The sequence below is a fragment of the Nicotiana tabacum genome, chromosome 3 (assembly GCF_000715075.1).
Source record: "Nicotiana tabacum cultivar K326 chromosome 3, ASM71507v2, whole genome shotgun sequence".
NCBI lineage: Eukaryota > Viridiplantae > Streptophyta > Magnoliopsida > Solanales > Solanaceae > Nicotiana > Nicotiana tabacum.
The window spans coordinates 152,180,328-152,201,311 of NC_134082.1; the positions used below are offsets into that span (position 1 = coordinate 152,180,328).

Here is a 20,984-nt window from a genome sequence, read left to right on the forward strand (position 1 = left end):
GTTGGGTTGAGGTTGTCGATCATTGAAGAGGCAGAGGCTGGATATTAGAAATTTATGATTCTTGTTCTTCTTGTATTGGTTTTTTCCCCCCTCCCCTTCAATTCCATTTATAGAGCAGAATAGTCAAGGAAGGTAATTGTGCCAAGGCGAAGACACTAGTGCAATGGTGAAACTTAGAACTCGAGGATGCTACATGAGACAAGTGGGATTACATTATGTAGCGATGTCCGAATTCATTACACAACAAATGCAAATTGAGATATTTCATACTTAGCTTTCACAGCCTGATTATTCGTTTCCTACAGCTTCTACTGCTAACCGTCGAGGAATAAATAGAGGGATTTTATGTATAAATACACCAAAATTTTGTATGAACATCGAAGGCAGTCCACTACTGACTAATAGTTGGCAGGAAGACGGAAATTTACATATTTCAAAAGTTCTGTATTTTTTCACTTATAAGATATAGGACCCGACCTAGACATTGCAAACCTTGGCAATGGACTGGGACCTGTGCTTGCCGAGGTTGAGCTGTCCACATGTTTTAATTTGCGAGTTGCACTGTATTCCAACGGTCCAGATCGCCTAATATTTCGAGGTTTATTTTCAAAGGTTGCACTTTCTGTATCATATAGTTGATCCTGGGCATGGCTTGAGGATGGCTTGAAATAACCCGAATCATAAGAATTTGACTGAGGAATGGAATCACCGCGAGGCTGCCTCATTGCAGGGGATGAATGTGCCAGCGATACAGCCGGAGAATGGCGGGGTGAGCCACTAAGTAATGCAAGTGGCGCTGGAGATGAACTTCCATAGTATTGACTGTATATTGAGCGGATAATAGAGTAAGGAACGTAAGCGTCCAGTGTGCTCCTTGGTAGGTAAGGGGAGATCTCACAAAACTGGTCCAGGAAAATGAGCTTTGACACCAGATGGGATCTGAGCAGAAAAGGTATACACACATTTCAGATTTTTGAACATTATAAGACAAGTTAAAAATCAACCCATGTTTATGCATGACGCTACATGAAAGAAACAATAGTCAATTAATATAGGGTTGTCTCTTCGTGCTCATCAACTTCAGTCAAAACAGAATTCTAGTTTTAACCAAGGTTTTAAGCTCAAAACTAGACCAACCAATGGTTGATAAACTGCCAATGGAGGTGTGGTGCGACTTAATTGGTCTTGAATTATTTTTCAACTTTGCACAGGCTGCCTATATGATTTTATTAACAGTATTTCTAACACTTAAGTGAACAAAAAAGAAAGGAGGTCGATTTTCACAATTTTAAGATGACCTTATGTAGACACATTAGAAACATGAACATACCTGATGTTCTCACCCCAAGAGTCGAGAATAATTCCAGATGAGAACTTCACAAAGAGCTGCATTGTGGATTTTATGTTTGTCTCAACAGTTATTCGGTTGTGTGTTTCAGGATCCAATGTCTCGCCAACATGGCCATTTGAAAAGGATTGTTTCATCTGATGCTCTCTTTCAAGTCTAACAAATTCACTTCCTGCGATTACTGCAGAAATACACCTGCCAGAAGAAAAACCAAGTTACAGAATGAGAATAATGGATCAATCAGAAAGACAAAGCACTTGTGAAATGTTTTTAAGCATACTTCATCCAGGGAAAAAGGTTTATAAGTATGCACATGCATTGCCCAGTACTAGTCACATGATGATCAACTTTGCCATCCATGGATGGATTTTCAAGAAATAACTGTTAGTTCACTTGATATAGGCATAAAACTAGAGTTTACCAAATAGGTCACACTGAGACAAGTTAAGCTTCTTTTTTCTCCCCTAACTCCAAAAGAACCCAAATATTACTCTTTGAAACAGAAAAAGGTTTAGCACCATAGACAGCGAAAACTACCAAAGGTATTATATAAAGTGTGCAACATATGATCACAAGACTGAAAACGGGGAGCAAGGGATGCACAGCAAAAAGAGAAAAGAAAGAAACCCACATAGCTAAGAAAAATCTGTAGAAAGATGGAGGAGCAAAACGTCCCCATAATATAACACACAAGAGATTTTAAGCAAGAAATGAACCTTGCCAAGCAATAGATGTTGTTGCTGAAGCTCCCAGTGTCGACATTGAAGCCACTACTGTTCCATATATTAGATGTCATTAGAGTGGCAAATAAATACGGCAACAAGCTCCAGGAAGCATCATTTGCACCTCCAACCTCTTCTAGTATGGACCTGACCCACTCAGCGTCATGGTCACCAGCTATATTAAAATTGTTTGCTACTCTTTTCAACCTTCTAATCTCCTTTTTCTCAGGTATTTCATCAGGTAAATGCTTAGCAGCCGCTGTCAGTAATGAATGTATCAGAGGAGCACCTTCTTCAAGCACAGCTGTACCGGCTTCTGCAAGAAGGCGGTCAAAAGCAATGGCCTGTCCAGCTTGAATACAGAACCCGACCATAGTGTCCAAATCAACTATCTGCTTGATATTTGTGTCTCTGTCTATCCGATCACCACAATGCATGCTTCCAGCAACAGCGTCCAGATTCTCCCTGTTTGCCCGTAATGATGTGTCAATACAGTTCAAGAGCGCAGCTGTGTGCTCTTTCATCATTCTGTCTAACCTGTCAACTCCATAACCACCAAAAACACGGACAAAGGCTTTCAATTCCCTGAGATCCGTCGCTGACTCAGCAAAATATCCGCCAACTGGCCTCGTGCTCTTGAAGCATCTGTGCCGAGGCGCAAAGAGGATACCTGCGCCTGAGACGTCCTTGACCACGTTTTCAATGTACCAGTTACATACAGTTTCAGTAGCTGATCCTGTATGCTGCTCTGCAGCTTTCTCAAACAAGTGCAAAGATGAAACTGGACCACAGAATGTCTCCGCAAGTAATATCTCTCGGATACCTTGCGTCAGGTCCATGCTAATGTGTTGTTCTGCTAGATGAACAATAGCTGTATGTCTGCGTATCAGTGATTCCAAGACAGTAGGACGCTGAAGATCATTATCACTTTTCAGAACAGCAAGCAGTCTCCTTCTGAAGTTCCCTAGGATACATTCTCTCATGTACTGCAGTAAAGATATTTTTTAAGTATGAAATATTAGTAAGAAATTTTTTAGAGAGGGTTAACTTAAAGTTCGTCTCCATGGACCAAAGATAAACCCGATTCAAGTATATTTAGTCTCAGTTTATTAATCCACTCTTTCTTGAACTCCGTGTCCAATGAAACGGAAGGAGTAAGACACATTAATGATTCAGATCTGGACATCTCTCTGACACAATCATTTCAAGGGTGGAAAGATGAGAGGTTTCTTACCTCCCTCAGAACAAAAACGTGGTTTAGAACACAGATAGGCTCCATGTCGTTTAAAACTGAGCAAAGGTTGGTCAACCTCTGCATTGCAGCTTCTAACCTATCATTAAAAAGTACAAGGAAGTCAAGTGAGCAAAATTGTAAGAAAGATGGTTGGTTATCTAATGTAAGATTAATATGACTTACATTTTTATGGAATTATCATTTTCAGGGTAGCTCTCATAGCCTGGTAGATGATAACCAGATATGGCTCTTGGGGATTTCCCAGAAGGAGCAGAAATTCTGGAAGTCAAATTCATGAGATGTGCTGCCTGCTCTGGGAAAAGCTGAAATTTCACTTGAATTAGTCTTGAAAAGACAAAATCACCAGTCTTTCAATGTGTTGAGAACATGATAAAGGATACTAACCTGCATCTCTAAAGAGCCAAATCCCCCTTCCGAGTCAAGAATATTTATCAACCCTTCCAAACCTCCCATGATAGACTCAATGAGGGATTCAACATAGAGAACCGCATCACGACCAATTTTAGTTACCTGCAATCAAAAAAGTAGCTATCATTGCAGTGACTCTTCAACTCAAAACATTCCAGATCAACATTTAACGATTAAAGAATTTTATATTACTATACAATGTAAAATGGCAGCATGGAATTATCTTTTGGTGTACCCTTATTAGTTACTAATACACAGGAAGACATTGTGGCGGAATAAAAGGCAAGTGAAACTGCAAAAAATCATTGCCACATCTGAGCAAGAAACAATAAAATTATGCTCAATTTTTTCAAAACTTTCATTCTGCAATTGTACTTTTGCCAAACTAAGAAAGAGATCCATCACGAACACAGTTGGGAGAGAACAAACAATCTGTTAATGATGTTACAGAAGAGGGCCACTAAGATAAGCTATCACCTGAAAGCTCTCCAGGCTGTTGGCCAGTTTAGAGCCCAGAATGCCACGATCCATTACCATCCATACATGAAAATGAACATGTTGATGATGCTACCGAAATAATCAAGAAGTCATGGGCAGCAAAGAACTCAAGACAGTCTTAAGCATTAGTGATCTCTTCACGGATCGACATTTCACTCTAAACACTTAATTGAACTTCTCCTAGCTTTTCTCTCCTCCTCTCTCAATTTTTGTCAGATTGACTTCTTAAACGCATGCTAGAGCATCCAATGTCAAAATGTCAACTGTCAATGGAAGGTTCGAGAATTAAGAGGTTGAGCAGAAGCGTTAGGTTAAAGAAGGTTCTCCTGAATCTAAACCCATCCACTCATTCACATCTAACAGTTTGAAATTGGAGGAATCATGTATTAAGAAGTTGAACATAATTTAAAACAGTGATACCGCAAAGTGGAAGATAAATATAACAAATTAGATCATGATTAACCCATAAAAAGATTAGAAGCATCAAACTACGTGTGCTGTAATCCTTCTGATGAAACTAATCATGCCCCCAGTGAGTTGAGTAAAACATTTACAAGCACCTTAAAAATTCAAGTTACCATAATACCTCTTCAGGGACTATTGAAGAAGCACATTCAGGAAAACTACTAGCGACACCAAGCCATGCACAGCAATGTTGTGGACGACCTTCTGGACCAAACATGGTATTACGGAAAACCTGTAATACAGTTGAAACTCAAAATAAAAATACAATTTCGGAATGACAAGAACTTACACATGAAATAACTCTTTTTTGATTGATAAAGTCAGAAAGAATATATGTTTAAGTCAAAGTCAAAGAGTGCAGAAGGATCGACAAGAGATATTCATCAACACTCCTAAAATTATGGAACAAAAGAGTCGATGAACGGCACAAGCTCTTCAATCTCTTTTGCAGAGCATAACTTACTGTTGTAAGGTGTTGGTGATAGAAGTACAGCTTCTTTAGACTCCCATGTTTAGATAACAGGTATTCTAGCTCATCAACACACCTGCCCTGACACAGACAAAAGTCATTTCACACATGTATTGCACAATCACGCACACAGGTCATCTGAAATAAGTGCTGTCTATATCCAGATTCCAGACAATTTTACAAGGAGAAACACCTTTTTTCAAGTTTTGGTAACAAGTGTAGATGAAAAATCAAGGAAAAACTCATCAATTTTAGAAGTAAAAGAAATTTAGTTCCGCACTGCCAAGAACTTTTGGCTTTTGGATGTCATAAAATACTATAGTATCCAGAATTCACCATCTAACTATATAGGTAAGATGACAAATGCAATTAGCTTCCCAACAAGTCAAGTTAAGAAATGAGAAACCTAATAATATGCATGTTACATCAAGAAGGATCGTCATTCTCCTAGACACCAGTAATCAAGTTCAAGGGCAAAGTTCCTATCCACGCCACATGTACATTTGGACGAGATAACTTTAAGGTCACGAGATAAGCAAAAGTGACTTCATGATTGCAAAATATCATGCAGAAACTTAATTTGAAGTCACAATTTTCAAGGTAAAAGACAGAACCTGGACCAGTTGTATGCAGAATTTCCTTCTGATAATAGGCCTTCCTTTCCAGTAGACACTGTAGCCTTTTCCAAATGTCGGATGTTTATAGACGAACGAGCAGAAGTAACAATCATCAAAATAGATAACCAATCTTTGCGTAACTCCTGATAGACAAAAGCATGCTTTGCTGTCAGAAGAAGGCACAGAAATAGAGTAAATCCAATGATGAGCGTAAAAATGAAACATGAAACATGCATTAGCTCATACATGCTTTATTCAGGAATGTTCACAATGTATATATTAGCTTAACTCATTAAGAACTGAATCAAATAAAAAAAGGAAATTTCTCTTTTTTGACAACGGATTATTCAGAACATGGCTTCCATCTGAAGGCAAAACTATTGAAGCTGTGATTGATAGTTCTTCAGAACTGAAATACTAAACTACAAACTAGCTGTCATAGAACAATCAAACAGAAGACTGCATGGAAAAAAAATTCAAATCTGATGAGCTGCTTACCGATAAATCACATGTGATGGCAGAAGTATTTTCACCCTGTGGCTTGGGTATATTCTCAAGATATTGAACTATCTTCTGGAAAAGTCCTTTTAAAGTTGCATCCAGGTCAAGAGCCACCATGCCTGGCGTACCCAACAAAAATCGGATTCTACCAGCACAGGATGATAGATATGATAGAGCATATCCTCTAATAGCTGAAGAAGCAATAAGAGATTTTGCAGTTTAACTACCAGAAAGAAATTAATGGACAATGTTCTAGCAAAATAAACGAATAAAAGCTAAGAGGATGCAGGTCCCCAGCGGAATTAGTCGAGGCGTGCGCAAGCAAGCCTGGACACCACGGTTATTTAAAAAAAAAAACTACATGAAGTTCATCATCTCATTTCTCAGTATTTTTAAAACTATAGCAAGGAGAATTTTGCTGCATTATTTTCAGTTAATATAGAGCCCAATCCAAACAATATCAGTCATCTGGTTTCATTGTAAGGCCAAGAGATTATGAGACCTCAAGTATTTGATCTATGTCATTACAGTATGATTATATAATTTTTTTATACAAATTAAGTCTAACCTGCAATATACTTGCGCACTAGGCAGCAAAGGCGATCCATGCCATCCAACAAGAAGCCAATGGTTGGATCACTTGGATCCTGCACCAACATAAAAGAAATCTAATCAAACACCCACAAGAGCAATCAGTAAAAGAAGACATGCATAACAACATATCAGTTTTACGCACAAAAAGCCGACATGAAGATCTCTTACTATTTCTACTGGAACCATTCTAGCCGCTCTTGACTTTGATGAAGCTATTCCTAAATGTTGGAAATACCATAGCATCTCACTTTGAGCGAAGGCCAAGGCCGAAAATACCATCTGCGGAAGCATTCAGAAATGAATGTGGAGAGAAATATATTTGACTACATACACATCTAGAATTGTGCAAATAATGCAATTATGTCATTCAATCACAGACCAAGGGATACAGAAGCAGTGATTTACTCATAAACTAAAATACTCATTACAAGACATGCATATGATATAAGCCGAAGATACAAGCACAAATATATAACAACCTCTATGCATGACCTAAATAATTAATGCACCAACAAAATGAGCCAAGTACGAAATAAGGTTCCATCTTAGTAAACTGTGTAGAAGATGGAGAATGGCTGGTGGCAAGTGATCTCGAATATGGCCCTGAATAAGGAAAAGCAAGGCTGGTAGATGAACCGGGTTAGGGTGGTGGGTGGATGGACAGGCAAAGGCAAGGCCCATGGCAACAAGCTGAATCTGAAACACGAAGATTAGTCTGATTTTTATGGCACAACATACCTGGATATTAGGTGCCAACAAACTGGGTTGGTCAGTGAAAAAAAGTACCATTCTTCCGATTTCCTGTTTTAAGAATATCCTTCTTTCACGGTGTATGGCATCACAGGAAAATAATGCTTGGTCATGCACTTCACTACAATCATTAAAGAAGTCACTGAGTAAATTCAATGGCTCTGCCTCAAAAAACATTAAGGAAACAATCAACAATCTGTTAATATCTAAAGGCAGCAATTGACCTAAATTTCAGGTTAATCCACAAATTAAGAAGGGAAGTGAAGCAAAAAGAGTTAGATGACTACATAGTTATCAATGACAACCAAGGTGCACAGAAATACTTTAGACAAGCATAATGCTGCTCGGTGGGCCGGGCCTGAACCGGACCGGACCGGGCCCGCGGTCCTAACGGGCCTGGTGGGCCTGGTGGGCCGGTCCTGGGTGGGCCGGTCTTGGTGGGCCTCTGAGCCCGTCACGGGCTGGTCTCCATGGTTGAGCCCACGAGCCCGGGACCGTTTGGCCCGGGACCGGCAGGCGGGCCTGGGCCGGTCCTGGCGGGCCTGGCGGGCCCAACGGCTATTTTAAAAAAAAAAAAAAAAAAAAAAAAATCAAACGGCCATATTTAAAATCTAGCCGTTTGGGCTGAAAATATGACCGTTTTTTAAGTTAAAAAAATGGCCATTTGGCCCCCAAACTTTATTTTAACCCCAAACTTTATATAATTACACTTTTCCCCATTTCTCAACTATAAATACCCCCTCATTCTTTCATTTTTATTCACCAATTCATCAATATCTCTCAATATCTCTCAATCTCTCTCAATCTCTCTACTACAATTACTTAATTTATTGTTGAAATTTCGTGAAAAATTGTGAAGTTGTTGAATTGAAGTTTTCAAGTGTTCAACGATTTTCAATTTTCAAGAAGTTGTTCGGCAATCCGGTAAACTCGTTTCAACTCTTACGTTTTTATAATATATTTTTGTGTGGTTTAGTTTGCATAATTATAATTAATATGGCATTTACTTTGAAAAAAATGTTTGGTAAAGGAAAAGATAAAACCGGTGAAAGTAGTGGCCAACCAACTACCCTTCCCCCGGCTCCCCGACCTAGAAAAGATAAGCAAGTTGAAAGTAGTCGCCAACCTAGACGTCCTCCTCCTTCCGTAATTCTTGATAGTGATCACCCTTGTTTTCAATTTACCGATAGTGAATTTTATCATAATGTTGCACCAGGTGATAGATTAGATGATGAAATTATGAATGCTCTTTATCCTAATGAAACCATCTTAGAAAATAATGAGGAAAATGAGGATGATGATGAAACTCAAGCACCGGATTTAGATGATACACCTACTAGTCCTCTTAATAACCCAAGTGATGCACCGGTCGACCCACCTGTAGAAACTCCTACTTTTAATAGAGAACCTGCTAAACGCTTAGAAACATCATTAGTTTGGAATTTTTTTACTCAAGTAAGAGAAAAAAATAAGGCTAAGTGTAAAACTTGTGGGAAATTAATGTCGCATAAATATGTAGGAGACCGTAGCGGCACAGGTAGTTTGACTAGGCACATAAAAACACACCCTAGAGATAAGGCTAGATTTTTTCAAATGAAAGCGCATCTAGAGGGGACAAGTGTAGATTCTGCGATTAACCCTAGTACAGGTTCAAATCTAGTTCAACCAGGAATTAACACTGTCACTGGAGGTATTTTATATTACGATCCAAATAGAGATCGTGAAGAATTAGCAAAGATGATTACTGTTATGTGCTTACCTTATACTTTTGCTTCTAATCCTAATTGGGTTCATTATATTAGAAGAGTGTTTAATCCTACTTATAAAGGTTGGCCTCGCGCAACAGTTAAGAGTGATATTTATAAATTCAAACATGAATATGAACAATATTTGCGTTATTTATTTACTCATATACCTAATCGGATTTCTATTACTACTGATATTGGTAGAAGTGGTAATGATTGTGATTACCTAACTGTTACAAGTCATTGGATAGATGAAGAATGGATAATGCAAAAACGCATAATTGCATATAGAATAATTAATTCGCGTCACACAGGTAAATTTATAGCTAACACTGTTGCAGATATTTGTAGATATTTTTGCTTTAGCGATAAAATAATGGCAATTTCAATGGATAATGCTTCTAGTAACACCAGTGCTATAGGCATGCTTACAACAACACTAAATCCTGCATTTACTAATATTTTCCATGTTAGATGTATTTGTCATATTTATCATTTAATTGTCGGTGATGGTATGCGAATATTAAACATAGAAATTGAAAAGGTTAGAATGGCTCTTAATTGGCTTTTTTATTCAAACCGTAGAAGTAGACTTAGAGAGTATTTTAAAAAATGTGATGAATATGGCCTTAGAGAAAGAAAGGTTCCTAAACCTTGCCCGACTAGATGGAATTGTATGTACGAAAGTTTAGTAGTAGCATATGAATATAGAAACCCAATTAATGCAACGTTTAATTCTCGGGTAGGTGGTGAAGATGATGATGAAATGCTTACCACTCAAGATTGGACTAATGTTAAAATTCTTTTAGATTTTTTAGAACATTTTCAAATTGCAACAAATGCATTTTCTGGGCAATATTATCCTACTATTTCAAACTGTTTAGTTTATATTGCAGCACTATCTGATTTGTTTGTTGAATTTAGTGAGGGTGGGGATATTTATGAACTTGCTATAAATGAAATGAAACAAAAGTTTAAAAAATATTTTTTCCTATCCCTCCTATTTATGGTCTTGCTGCAATGCTAAATCCTACAATGAAATTGGGAGGTCCTCATTTTTGGTATTCAAATATTTATAAGGCTTTAGATCTTTCAAATGAGGAAATTGCGACACTTGCAGATGCAAAAGCTTCAATTAAGATTAACGCTCAAACAGTTTATAATGCTTATCAACTTGCCTTAGAGCATGCTAGGCCAACTATTCCAACCCCTACTTCGTCTAGCTCACAATCCTCTAAAAGAGTTGCGGGCTTAAAAGCTCTTAAATCTTGGACGGAGTTCAGGGGTCTCAAGGTGAAAATTATGATGAAACTTCACATCTAAATGAGCTTCAAGTTTATTTGTCTCAGGGACTTGAAAAGGAGAATCCAGACGGCTCTTTTGATCTTTTGGAATGGTGGAAGGCAAGGGAAAAACATTTTCCTGTTCTTGCAAGGATGGCTCGGGATATTTTATCAATTCAAGCTTCAACTGTTGCATCAGAGAGCGCTTTCAGTCAAGCAAGACTGCAAATAGGTGATCATAGAGCGTCTATGAGGGATAGCTTGGAAAAATCAGTATTGTTTAGAGATTGGATCCGCTCGGAAAGAAGAAACTTTGGAATTGCAGAAGCACAACCGGCGATAGATGAAGCTTATGAAGAAATGATAGCGGAACTTACGGAGGATTCGGCTTCGCCCGGAAGTGGTGATGAACAAGCTTCTTTTCCACCACCACCAACGCAACCTCCTCCGAACCTTGAAGGATTTATGAGATTTGTTAGAGATAATACATAGAATAATATGTAACTTGTATTTTGGCACATCTTCCTTAGTTTTTTCCTTCTAATGGTGGTATTAGTACCTTGTTGTGCTCATTCCATTGGGGGAAGGATGACTAAGAAAGATATGTCATTTTTTGGTAATAAAATTTATTGCTTCTACCCATGAGCTTCTTTTCGCAATATTTCTTTGTCTATACTTAGAATTATTTATATGCTACAATATATACATAATATACAATATATATACTACAAGAAAATATATTTATAAGATACAATATATACATAAGATACAATATATATACTACAAGAAAATATATAAGAGAATATATATACATAAGATACAATATAATATACTACAAGAAAATATATTATGCTACAATATATACATAATATACAATATATATACTACAAGAAAATATATAAGAGAATATATATACATAAGATACAATATAATATACTACAAGAAAATATATTATGCTACAATATATACATAATATACAATATATATACTACAAGAAAATATATTTATAAGCTACAATATATACATAAGATACAATATATATACTACAAGAAAATATATAAGAGAATATATATACATAAGATACAATATAATATACTACAAGCAAATATATAAGAGAATATATATACATAAGATACAATATAATATACTACAAGCAAATATATTATGCTACAATATATACATAATATACAATATATATACTACAAGAAAATATATTTATAAGCTACAATATATACATAATATACAATATATATACTACAAGAAAATATATAAGAGAATATATATACATAAGATACAATATATATACTACAAGAAAATATATTATGCTACAATATATACATAATATACAATATATATACTACAAGAAAATATATAAGAGAATATATATACATAAGATACAATATAATATACTACAAGAAAATATATTATGCTACAATATATACATAATATACAATATATATACTACAAGAAAATATATTTATAAGCTACAATATATACATAAGATACAATATATATACTAAAAGAAAATATATAAGAGAATATATATACATAAGATACAATATAATATCAAGAAGTGATATTTATGCATGACAATTTAGTGTTTTACTATTGTTTTGTTATTTTCTTTTTCGTCAAGCACTTTAATAATTAGATATACATATATACTACATATTAATATAGCCATGATACTACAAGAAATTGTCTTTAAAAAAAAAAAAAAAAACCCGCTAGGCCCGCGAAGCCCACGAGCCCGGCCCGTTAAGCACAGGACCATGTGGGCTTAGGCCCGTCACGGGCCGGTTCCACCCATTAGGCCCACGAAGACCGGGACCGCCAGGCCCGGGACCGCCAGAGCCCGGGACCACGAAGCCCGGGACCGCGAGGCCCGGCCCGTTAGGCCCACTAAGGCCCGGGCCCGGGACAAAATACAGCCCTAGACAAGCATAAAGAAGAGTAAAATAGGATATCAAAGTAGATATAAACAGTCATCCATGAAACCAAGTGCATTAGGCCTTTTTTAAATAAAAAGGATGACAGTGATTGTCATTTGGTGTCTTCATTATACATGACTCTTTAGTGTGCATTCTCGCCTTATTTCTTGGTGTGGTTTTAGGTCCCCAAGCCCTACAATTACCAAAGTAAATATATAACAGAGGAGTTGATTGCGTAATGTACGATTTATATAGCGGAGTGGTTCCTGCAGGAAGAGAAACTAAAAGGTCTTGCCAAGAAGCCTGAGCTATGATAGCCTTCTGTAAGTGTTTAACTCAGCTTAGTTTCCATTTCAAAATCCCCTTGAACTTAATTTTAGAATAATAAAAGTCTTGGAGATGCAGCAACATCTACTTTCTCATCCCCGTAGCCATGTCAGTGGAAAGCTTGAATAGCTTAGAGCTCTGCAGTAAAAGTACATGTTGAAAGTACCATAGAACCTCACTTTAAGTTGTTCTTCCTTTTAGGGATTTTTTATCGCTATATCACAATTGACTAGCCAAATAGAAGAGTGACTACAAGAGAGATTTTCAAACGCCAAAGGCGCTTACAATTTTTAGTGCCATGGAGAGATTTATTCAGATCAGTTACTAACTTATTTTTCCATATTTTGAAAAGCATTTTCTTCAATTTCAAATTGCATCATGGATCTCTCCCAATCACGACTAGCTTGACATCATAGGAAGTTATTGTTAAAGCATTTCTTTTCCTATAAGATCATTTTTTTATATGGTAAACCTCACCTTCACCCCCCACCCCACCCCAAAACTCCACTATGAAGAACCCCAACAGTGGATTTTTCTACTTTGCTCCCTTGGTAACTCGAACCAACAATCTCATGTGGGAAGTAGAAGACCCTTCCCTCCCTTATCTTCACTACAAAATTGTGTGTCCTTGCTTTTTCACATACCTATTCCACTGTTTTGCTTATCCTATATAATCAAGGATATGCCGCTTGCTTACACAGTTCAGTCATATTCAGTATTTAAGCAATATTACTTTAACAAATAGAGAAACCTATCATTTTTAGCGTCCAATCTCAAGTCAGTACCTTATCATTTTCTCAACCTGCTTGGCTACACTATACTCTAGATCTGCTTCTTTTTGTTTCGTCCGTCCAGATTTTGCCATCTTCTTTGACTCCAGTATTCGTGGTAAGACGTATAACTGATAATCCTCATGCAACAATATATACTGTGGATTGAAAATACAATTATGTTACACCAGTCCAGATGAAAGCATGTTTACACTACTGTCATAGATAACCTGCAACTATGTGAATAACCCACCTCATCCCTGAACAAAGGAAGGACTAGATTTTCCTTGAGTACAATCTGCAAGAAATAAAACCGAATAAAGGTTAAGAAAATTACTAGCTACATTTAATTATGGGTAACATGCAACTGACTTCAAAATGCCAAAAAAAAGACCACTCGTCAAAAGAGTTGAACATATGCAAGATAAGGAGATGTAAGACATAACACTGCAAAGAGTGTGTGTGTGTGTGTGTGTGTGTGTGTGTATATATGCAGTGGCCAGTAAATATGGGACAGCGTTTATCCAAAATCAATATTGCAACTAGGCTGCAGATTAATGCACCATTTAAGTTCTTTATTCTTTATTTAAATGCATCACCAGTTTAATAAACATGGTCATATTCTTCCAGAGACGCAACATCTTTTCCGTATCAAAGCTAGAAAAAATGCCCTCGTTCTTTATCATGTTCTTTGATATTACCAGCACTCTGAGTTTCAACAGCTACACACATAATATAAAACAATTGTCTTTGGAAGGTACCGAAGCAATATCGATGCTGGTGACCCTGAGAAGTTCATCAGGACAGACAAGATAACCAAATAACACCCACTCCCGATAAGATGTAACATTTGCTAGGTCTTGGGCTCTCTGCAAATAAGAAAAGGATCACAAAATGTGAGTGGAGCTGTGAAATCCGTAGATCATTTCTATATAAAGTAGGTATCTGGAGTGTAACTTCTGCTCTGATTGTCATATGTTCATGAGACGACAAGTTGCAGTGCCTGAATATACAGCAATAGAAGATACTTACCATTGGATGAGCTGAATTTGTGAGTATATCAGGGTACCGAGGATGGAAAGGACTTAAAAAACCCTCATTTCTCAGCTTCCTTGTATCAGTTGATAAGAATATAATGGGACCTACAGCCTCTAAAACCTAAAAGAATAGAAAGACCTTTAGAGCAATATCTCACATAAACCAGTACCTACTATTCATGCTTAAGGCATATGAAGTTCAATGTGGAGACTTTAATGTACTTGCAGAATGTAACCACAATTTAATGCAAAAGCCATTTGAAGCAACGAAACTCATAGCAATAATGAAGTGCAATAATAGCTGAGAGCTGATCTAGTTTTCCTGTAACTGGGAATTGGAAGATTTTGTGTTTCTTGTTTAATTTATTTTTGACTGGATTTCATCCCCCAGTAGTAAACTACAAGAAGCCGTTTAAAAGGATCTCAAATTATTGAAAATTGAAAAACCCTTTTTTTTCTTTCCTAGATACCTACATCTAGCTGAAATAGGTTAAAGTACAGAATATATATCCAGAAAGTAACTTACCAATAAAACAAGTTTTTTTCTTTTCCTTTTTTATTTTAATGTGCAATAGCGACACAAGTTAGACACAAGAACACCTTTTGACGTTGTAAATGAACAATTTAACTTCTCTACAAGATTGTTGTATTCAGGAGGAAAGACCTCTCCGATACGAGGGCTGACAAAATTCAGGTCTTCATGCAGACCCTTCAAGGGTGGATCGTAGGAATCGACAAACTGGATTAACCTGGAAAAGGAAAACAAGAAAGAAATTCAGCGACTTCTTATAATTCTTTTTATTATATAGAATCACTTTTATTCATAGTACAGTGGTCAGATGATACAAAGTTACAGAATTATCTCATCATAATCGACTATAGGAAACTGTAATTTTATCGGGTTATCTATGCCATGTACAACATTTAAGTTACACCATAAATACAATGTAGACAAGCATATGTCAATCTGCATAGATCCTTTTCACTTCCTTTAAAGAACCTAGTGTTGATCCCCCCTCCATTTAAGCCATAAAACACAGAGGTATGCCAATCCAGATCCTTTTTTTTTTCTTCGACATTTTTTTTTGTGGGGTGGGGGTGGGGGTGGGGGGGGGGGGGTTATAAGTCGGTGTAGTATAGCATTTCAGGTTTTCTGATGATCCTTTGCTGCTTTCCTCCACTTCCAACTACAAAATGTTTCTCTCAGAATTGTAGGCATCACCCATTCAGCCAAAAAGATTTAAAACATGCACTACATCTCTGTCGTCAAAGCACAATGCAAAACAAATGATTAACATTTTCCAATTGTTTTTCACACATAGCATAGGTTACAATAAAGAAAACTTCTTTCATCAAATTACAGTTAGGAATGTTTCATGATCCGCAATCCACCCAAAAATGCAACTCTTGAAGGGACTCTGGTTTACCGTAACATTTTCCATGAAGTACGAATGTAACATTATTGTTATCTTGGAGAGCATTCCATAGCCATCTGTCCCTGCATATATTCCTAACTGCTTTCACAATTCCATCTCTGTGTCCGCCCCATTTCCCACCCATTCCTTCTCCTCCAATATGCTAATTAGCAGGATTAAACTATCCCAATCCACCAACTTCCTTCTGAACCTGATATTCCAGTTGTTGTTATCGACATTGGGCTCTGTGTATCTTAGGCAAACTGAATAAGGCTAAAAATTACTCCCCCAGAGGTGTATTCCCAATCCCTGCATCCTGCCAAATCTAATATTCCGACCATCTCTGGTTAAAATGTCCGGAACTCTACCCATAAATTTTCTGAGTTTCCATGGACCAAATTCAGATATGATGGAGACTTACTGCACATAAGCATTGTGTTCCTGATTGTACCTCCATAGCTAATGAAAAAGATCCTCGAGTTTCTTAATATTTTTAGATTGCATGACGCTCTTCCACCCTCTCTGTTTGATATCAAGTGGGTCTTTCCCAAAACAGTGGCAGATATACAACTAGTTCGCTGACAAGTAAGCTGGGAACTAGTGTATTTCGGTTCATATGGTACGTATCCACTTTGTCCCAGCAAACCTCACATATTTGTTCCGTGGGCATGTCATACGAGTCAACAATGCGCGTACCATGTGAACTTGAGTTTTGCCTTATATAGTACTACTATTCTCTCCCTTTCATATGCAACCTTTCTTCGGAAACTTACCATCCTAAAGGTTTGTCCGTCTTCTAATTGAGGGATCTGACTGTCCAATAGGTTCGTATGATGATTTTGGACTTGAGCGTATGTTTGGATCGGGTTTTGAATGACCGGGGAGCGTTTCGGCGCTTAATATTGATAGTTGGCACCTTGAAGGTCTTAAAGTTCTTTAAATTTGGTTTGGAGTAGATTTTGGCGTTATCGAGGTCCGTTTGAGATTCCGAGCCCGCCCTCATAAGCCCTCCCTTTTGCATGGTCATAACGGATAAACCCCTCCTTAAGGACTCAGTGTCCTTGTTTGAGGATTACCCGACCATTGTATTGCAAGAGTCCGACTTTGATACCATATTTGTCATACGTGAGCTATGGCACGTTCTGACCGTTTTGGGCCTTTGGCCCAACAGACCTCACATATTTGTCCCTTGAACTTGAACTACGCCACATCGAGTCTAAAAGCACATGTACCATGTGAACTTGTGATATGTCTTATATAGTAATTCATTTTCCTCTCCCATTCCGATGTGAGCTTTGTATTATATAGAATCACTTTTATTCATAGTACAGTGGTCGGAAGATACAAAGTCACAGAATTATCTCATCATAATTGACTGTAGGGAACTGTCAATTTATCGGGTTATCTATGTCATGTACAACATTTAATTTACACAATAAATACAATGTAGACATAAATTCTCGTAGACCTCTGACGCCAACCTCTAAACCCAAAGAGAAGAGAAATGAGAACGAGCCCCCATAAGAAATCTGACCTATGATAAAAATCGCAGTCTCTGTCATTTCTTGCCATGGCATGAAGCAAATTGTATGTTTGCAGCATCATTTTCCTTGGTATCTGTGGTGGAAGTAAAGAGAAGCACAGTTTACAAAGGCATTAATACACTAAAAATAACACTGCATAAAAGTTCCAATTAACCATATACAGAGCAGAAAATAGTGAACAGAGAATTGTTCGAATACTTGCCTTTTCTGAAAATATATTTACACGAACAAAAGCACAAAAAAGGTCCATAAATGCATGCAGTATGAGAGAGTTCTGGTGAGGCTGCAGCAAAAAAAAACATGTAAAATATCACATACAATATCGTTATAAGAAAAGATTCAGCATTACCCTTTTAGTCAAGACAGAAACCGTTCCTGCTGTAGCATTCCTTTTTTTATTAAAAAAGAGTAAGTTGAGCTATAAAGTTGCTCTCTTGTGCTGAATCAAAGACCAAAGGTTGTATTAAGAAAAAATTTAGTTGGAGGTAAAAAGTTGATATCATCACTCACCAACAAGGTAATCACTGTACTGCTTAGATCCAATATAAGACGCAAGGCATGTTCTCGAAACGCCATCAGGTCAAGAAGTAGCTGATCAAGACAAGAAAGTTTGAATTAAGTGCACATACTCTCCATATCAACTTTTGATAACAAATAATCCTTTTTCCACAAATAAGTATCAAAACTATGATAGAGAACACCCAACAGGTGATATCCTGGACAAATTCTGCACCAAATTACAAGACTGGATAACAAAATTCGACCCTTAACATATCCTTCCTGTATTTGATTTCCCACACACTTTTCGCTTCATAATTGATGTTGCAGTCCAACCTACTATCAAACTGATGCACCAATATACCTCTCCCACACCCTTTTTACCCTATTATAATTTGTGCAGGTATCAATTATAAACTTATTATGAATTATGCAAGACAAACAGGTGCTGGAAAGTCAGTTATCCACTGGAAAAGTAATTCTGTTGAAATCAACTCTTTTCTCCTACGAAACGTCAGTTACTAATGGCTTTTTTCCAAGTCCAACCAATACTTCTTAAAAACAAATAGAACCTCTTAACACTGCTCAAAAACTAGTTGGTAGAAAGTTCTTAACATTTACTGATGCCATCTTACTACTCGGCCGTCAGGGAAAAAATCAATGTCTAAAAGGCATACAGCCTCAACTTTTTCTTGCTTCAAAATTTAGTTGCCATCCTTGCTTTACTTCTCAATTCTCATTGCTCTAGGGTGCCAATATTCCCTGGTTTAAATCTAGTTAATTTCTTGATAAGTTTTTGATAAAGGAATTTCTTGACAAGATATGGGCCTTTAACTCAATATGTGCCTTACATTTCAGTCCTGCCCAAATAAATTTGATGCTTCAGAAATACTTAAAAGCTTTTTGGTAGTTTCAGTATCATCGAATTATGCAGCTATACTGCATCTAAAGTATCATCGAAAGCACTGGAATATGGAGCGGAAAGAAAGAAGAAGAAAACAAAGCAGAGCTAACTTACTTGAATCCATGGTTCCAAGCTTTGCAAATGGACTTCAGCGCCGTCATTCATAGCATCCAAAGCAAACTTATCAATCTATATCAGCATTCACAGTATAAATCACACAAACAAAAGAATATACTTTCCATCAGGAATAACAAAAATACAGTCTATAAAAGGACGGCCATATTTTCTTACTCTTTCGAGCTGCAACTTGCTGTGGTGCTCCGGAAACTTCTTTGATAGTAAAACACAGATTTTTGGATGATTTGGAAACACACCAGACTTCCAAAATGCTTCAGAGAATCCATGTCCACTGACATCGGGGTAATCTAATATCTGATTAAACCTATACATTTTTGCCATCAGCCCTTCAGCTACTTGAGTAAGTTGGTTGACCCATTGCATGTTCAAGCCTTTATTAGTCGAACCGCCTGAGCTATGGGCAGTACCATCAGAGCTACCATTTCTAGAAGCCTTATGACCTATAGTTGGAGAAATATCAGGACCCAAGTACTCCGTCCACCTAGCTGGTCCTTCCCATTCTCTTGAGCGCACTGCAGTTGGCGATGTTGACAACACATCTTCTGCTTGAAACTGCGGCCTTGATTTAGCCATTGTGAGCACCCAAAGGAAACCCTCACCCCGAGTATAGCTCCTTTTACTGCATACAAGACAGAAGATTTCATAAATTCTCACCTGAAACTCCAGATTCTAACTTAAAATACTACCAATAAGTTCATGAATCCTTCACAATAACCGCTGGAATTAGCAAAAAAACCCACAAATTCTTCTCAACATCAGCATTTCTCCTCCAATGCAACATACACTGCTAAAATGTCCATAATGCTCAACTTATTTCTACAAAGAGAAAATTAACCGCAAGAATTTTCAAGAGAATTCAACAACTTGAGGATAAAATAAAACCTAAAACTTCAAAAACTGAAATAGTCCAACAAGTAACCAAGAAAACAAGAGAATAAGTACCAGAGTCAAAAGAGATTTAGCTAGAGACTATCAAACCTATAAAAAAAATAGCAGCAAATAATTTTACATAAATGCACCAACTTTAAGCTAAATGTCTGTAATTGTCAACTTAATTCTGATCATAAGCATGAAATCACACTAACAATTTTGCCCACAAAATGAAAACTTACACCTACTCAAGTACTACAAAAACTGAAAGGATAATAAAAAGAGAAAAAATTACCAGAGTCAAAGGGAATTTGAGTTAGCAAGAGAGCATAGTGTAGCTGAAAATGGTGAACAAGATTCAAGAAACTTACAAATTCAGATCTGGGTATACTCTAAAAACAACATAAAAAGGGGTAATCGAGTAGTTGTAATGTGAGGTAGTTATTTAACAATAAAGAATTTCTAAGTCTTGAAAAACGTTAAAAGGGGTTTAAGAGAGACAGTAATTATAATGGAGACTAGTTTGCTGGCTTTGGTTGTTATATTAAGACAAAGAAAAGGAGGACCCTCCTCTTGTTTGCCTTTTTCAAGTCAATTTCTTTCTTTTTTCTTTTTCTTTTTCTTCCTTTCTATGTTTGAGAGAAATTGACGCACAAAAATAATAAGACCAGCTCTGCACGATCTTCGTTTGTTGCCTTTTTCTTTTATTTTTCTTTCTCTTCTTTTTTTTGGTGTGTTTGTTTTAGGACAAGAATACTTACATTAGATGATAAATATTTTATTTAAATATTAATTACTATACAGAAAGGATAATCTAATTGGCACGTTTTACTTTTACAGTGTAAAATTTTACCATTTTCTTAAATGAATTGAATATACATTGATTTTTTAAGTT

The 20,984-nt window shown here is 36.8% G+C and overlaps 1 protein-coding gene across 3 annotated transcripts; it reads right to left on the bottom strand.

Moving 5' to 3' along the window:
• Positions 1-190: 190 nt before the first annotated feature.
• On the bottom strand, positions 191-20,742 carry LOC107825514 (protein NAP1). Of its 3 annotated transcripts, XM_016652374.2 has the most exons (25): positions 20,385-20,612; positions 19,960-20,035; positions 19,373-19,838; positions 19,196-19,270; positions 18,190-18,270; positions 17,882-17,962; positions 17,670-17,752; positions 15,385-15,469; positions 14,716-14,841; positions 14,445-14,552; positions 13,937-13,981; positions 13,699-13,841; positions 7,616-7,748; positions 7,046-7,156; positions 6,852-6,930; positions 6,281-6,474; positions 5,780-5,925; positions 5,160-5,241; positions 4,818-4,928; positions 3,710-3,835; positions 3,488-3,627; positions 3,305-3,401; positions 2,065-3,056; positions 1,331-1,543; positions 191-939 (listed from the first exon to the last, which is right to left on the bottom strand). In XM_016652374.2, the coding sequence occupies exons 2-25, from the start codon at positions 19,998-20,000 to the stop codon at positions 453-455; spliced, it is 4,245 nt and encodes a 1,414-aa protein (XP_016507860.2). In that variant the 5' UTR covers positions 20,001-20,035; positions 20,385-20,612; the 3' UTR covers positions 191-452. The 3 variants fall into 3 exon arrangements, with proteins under 3 accessions (XP_016507860.2, XP_075106181.1, XP_075106182.1); XM_075250080.1 differs by lacking the exon at positions 19,960-20,035 and having other exon boundaries at positions 20,385-20,742; XM_075250081.1 differs by lacking the exon at positions 19,960-20,035 and having other exon boundaries at positions 20,461-20,606.
• Positions 20,743-20,984: the final 242 nt, after the last annotated feature.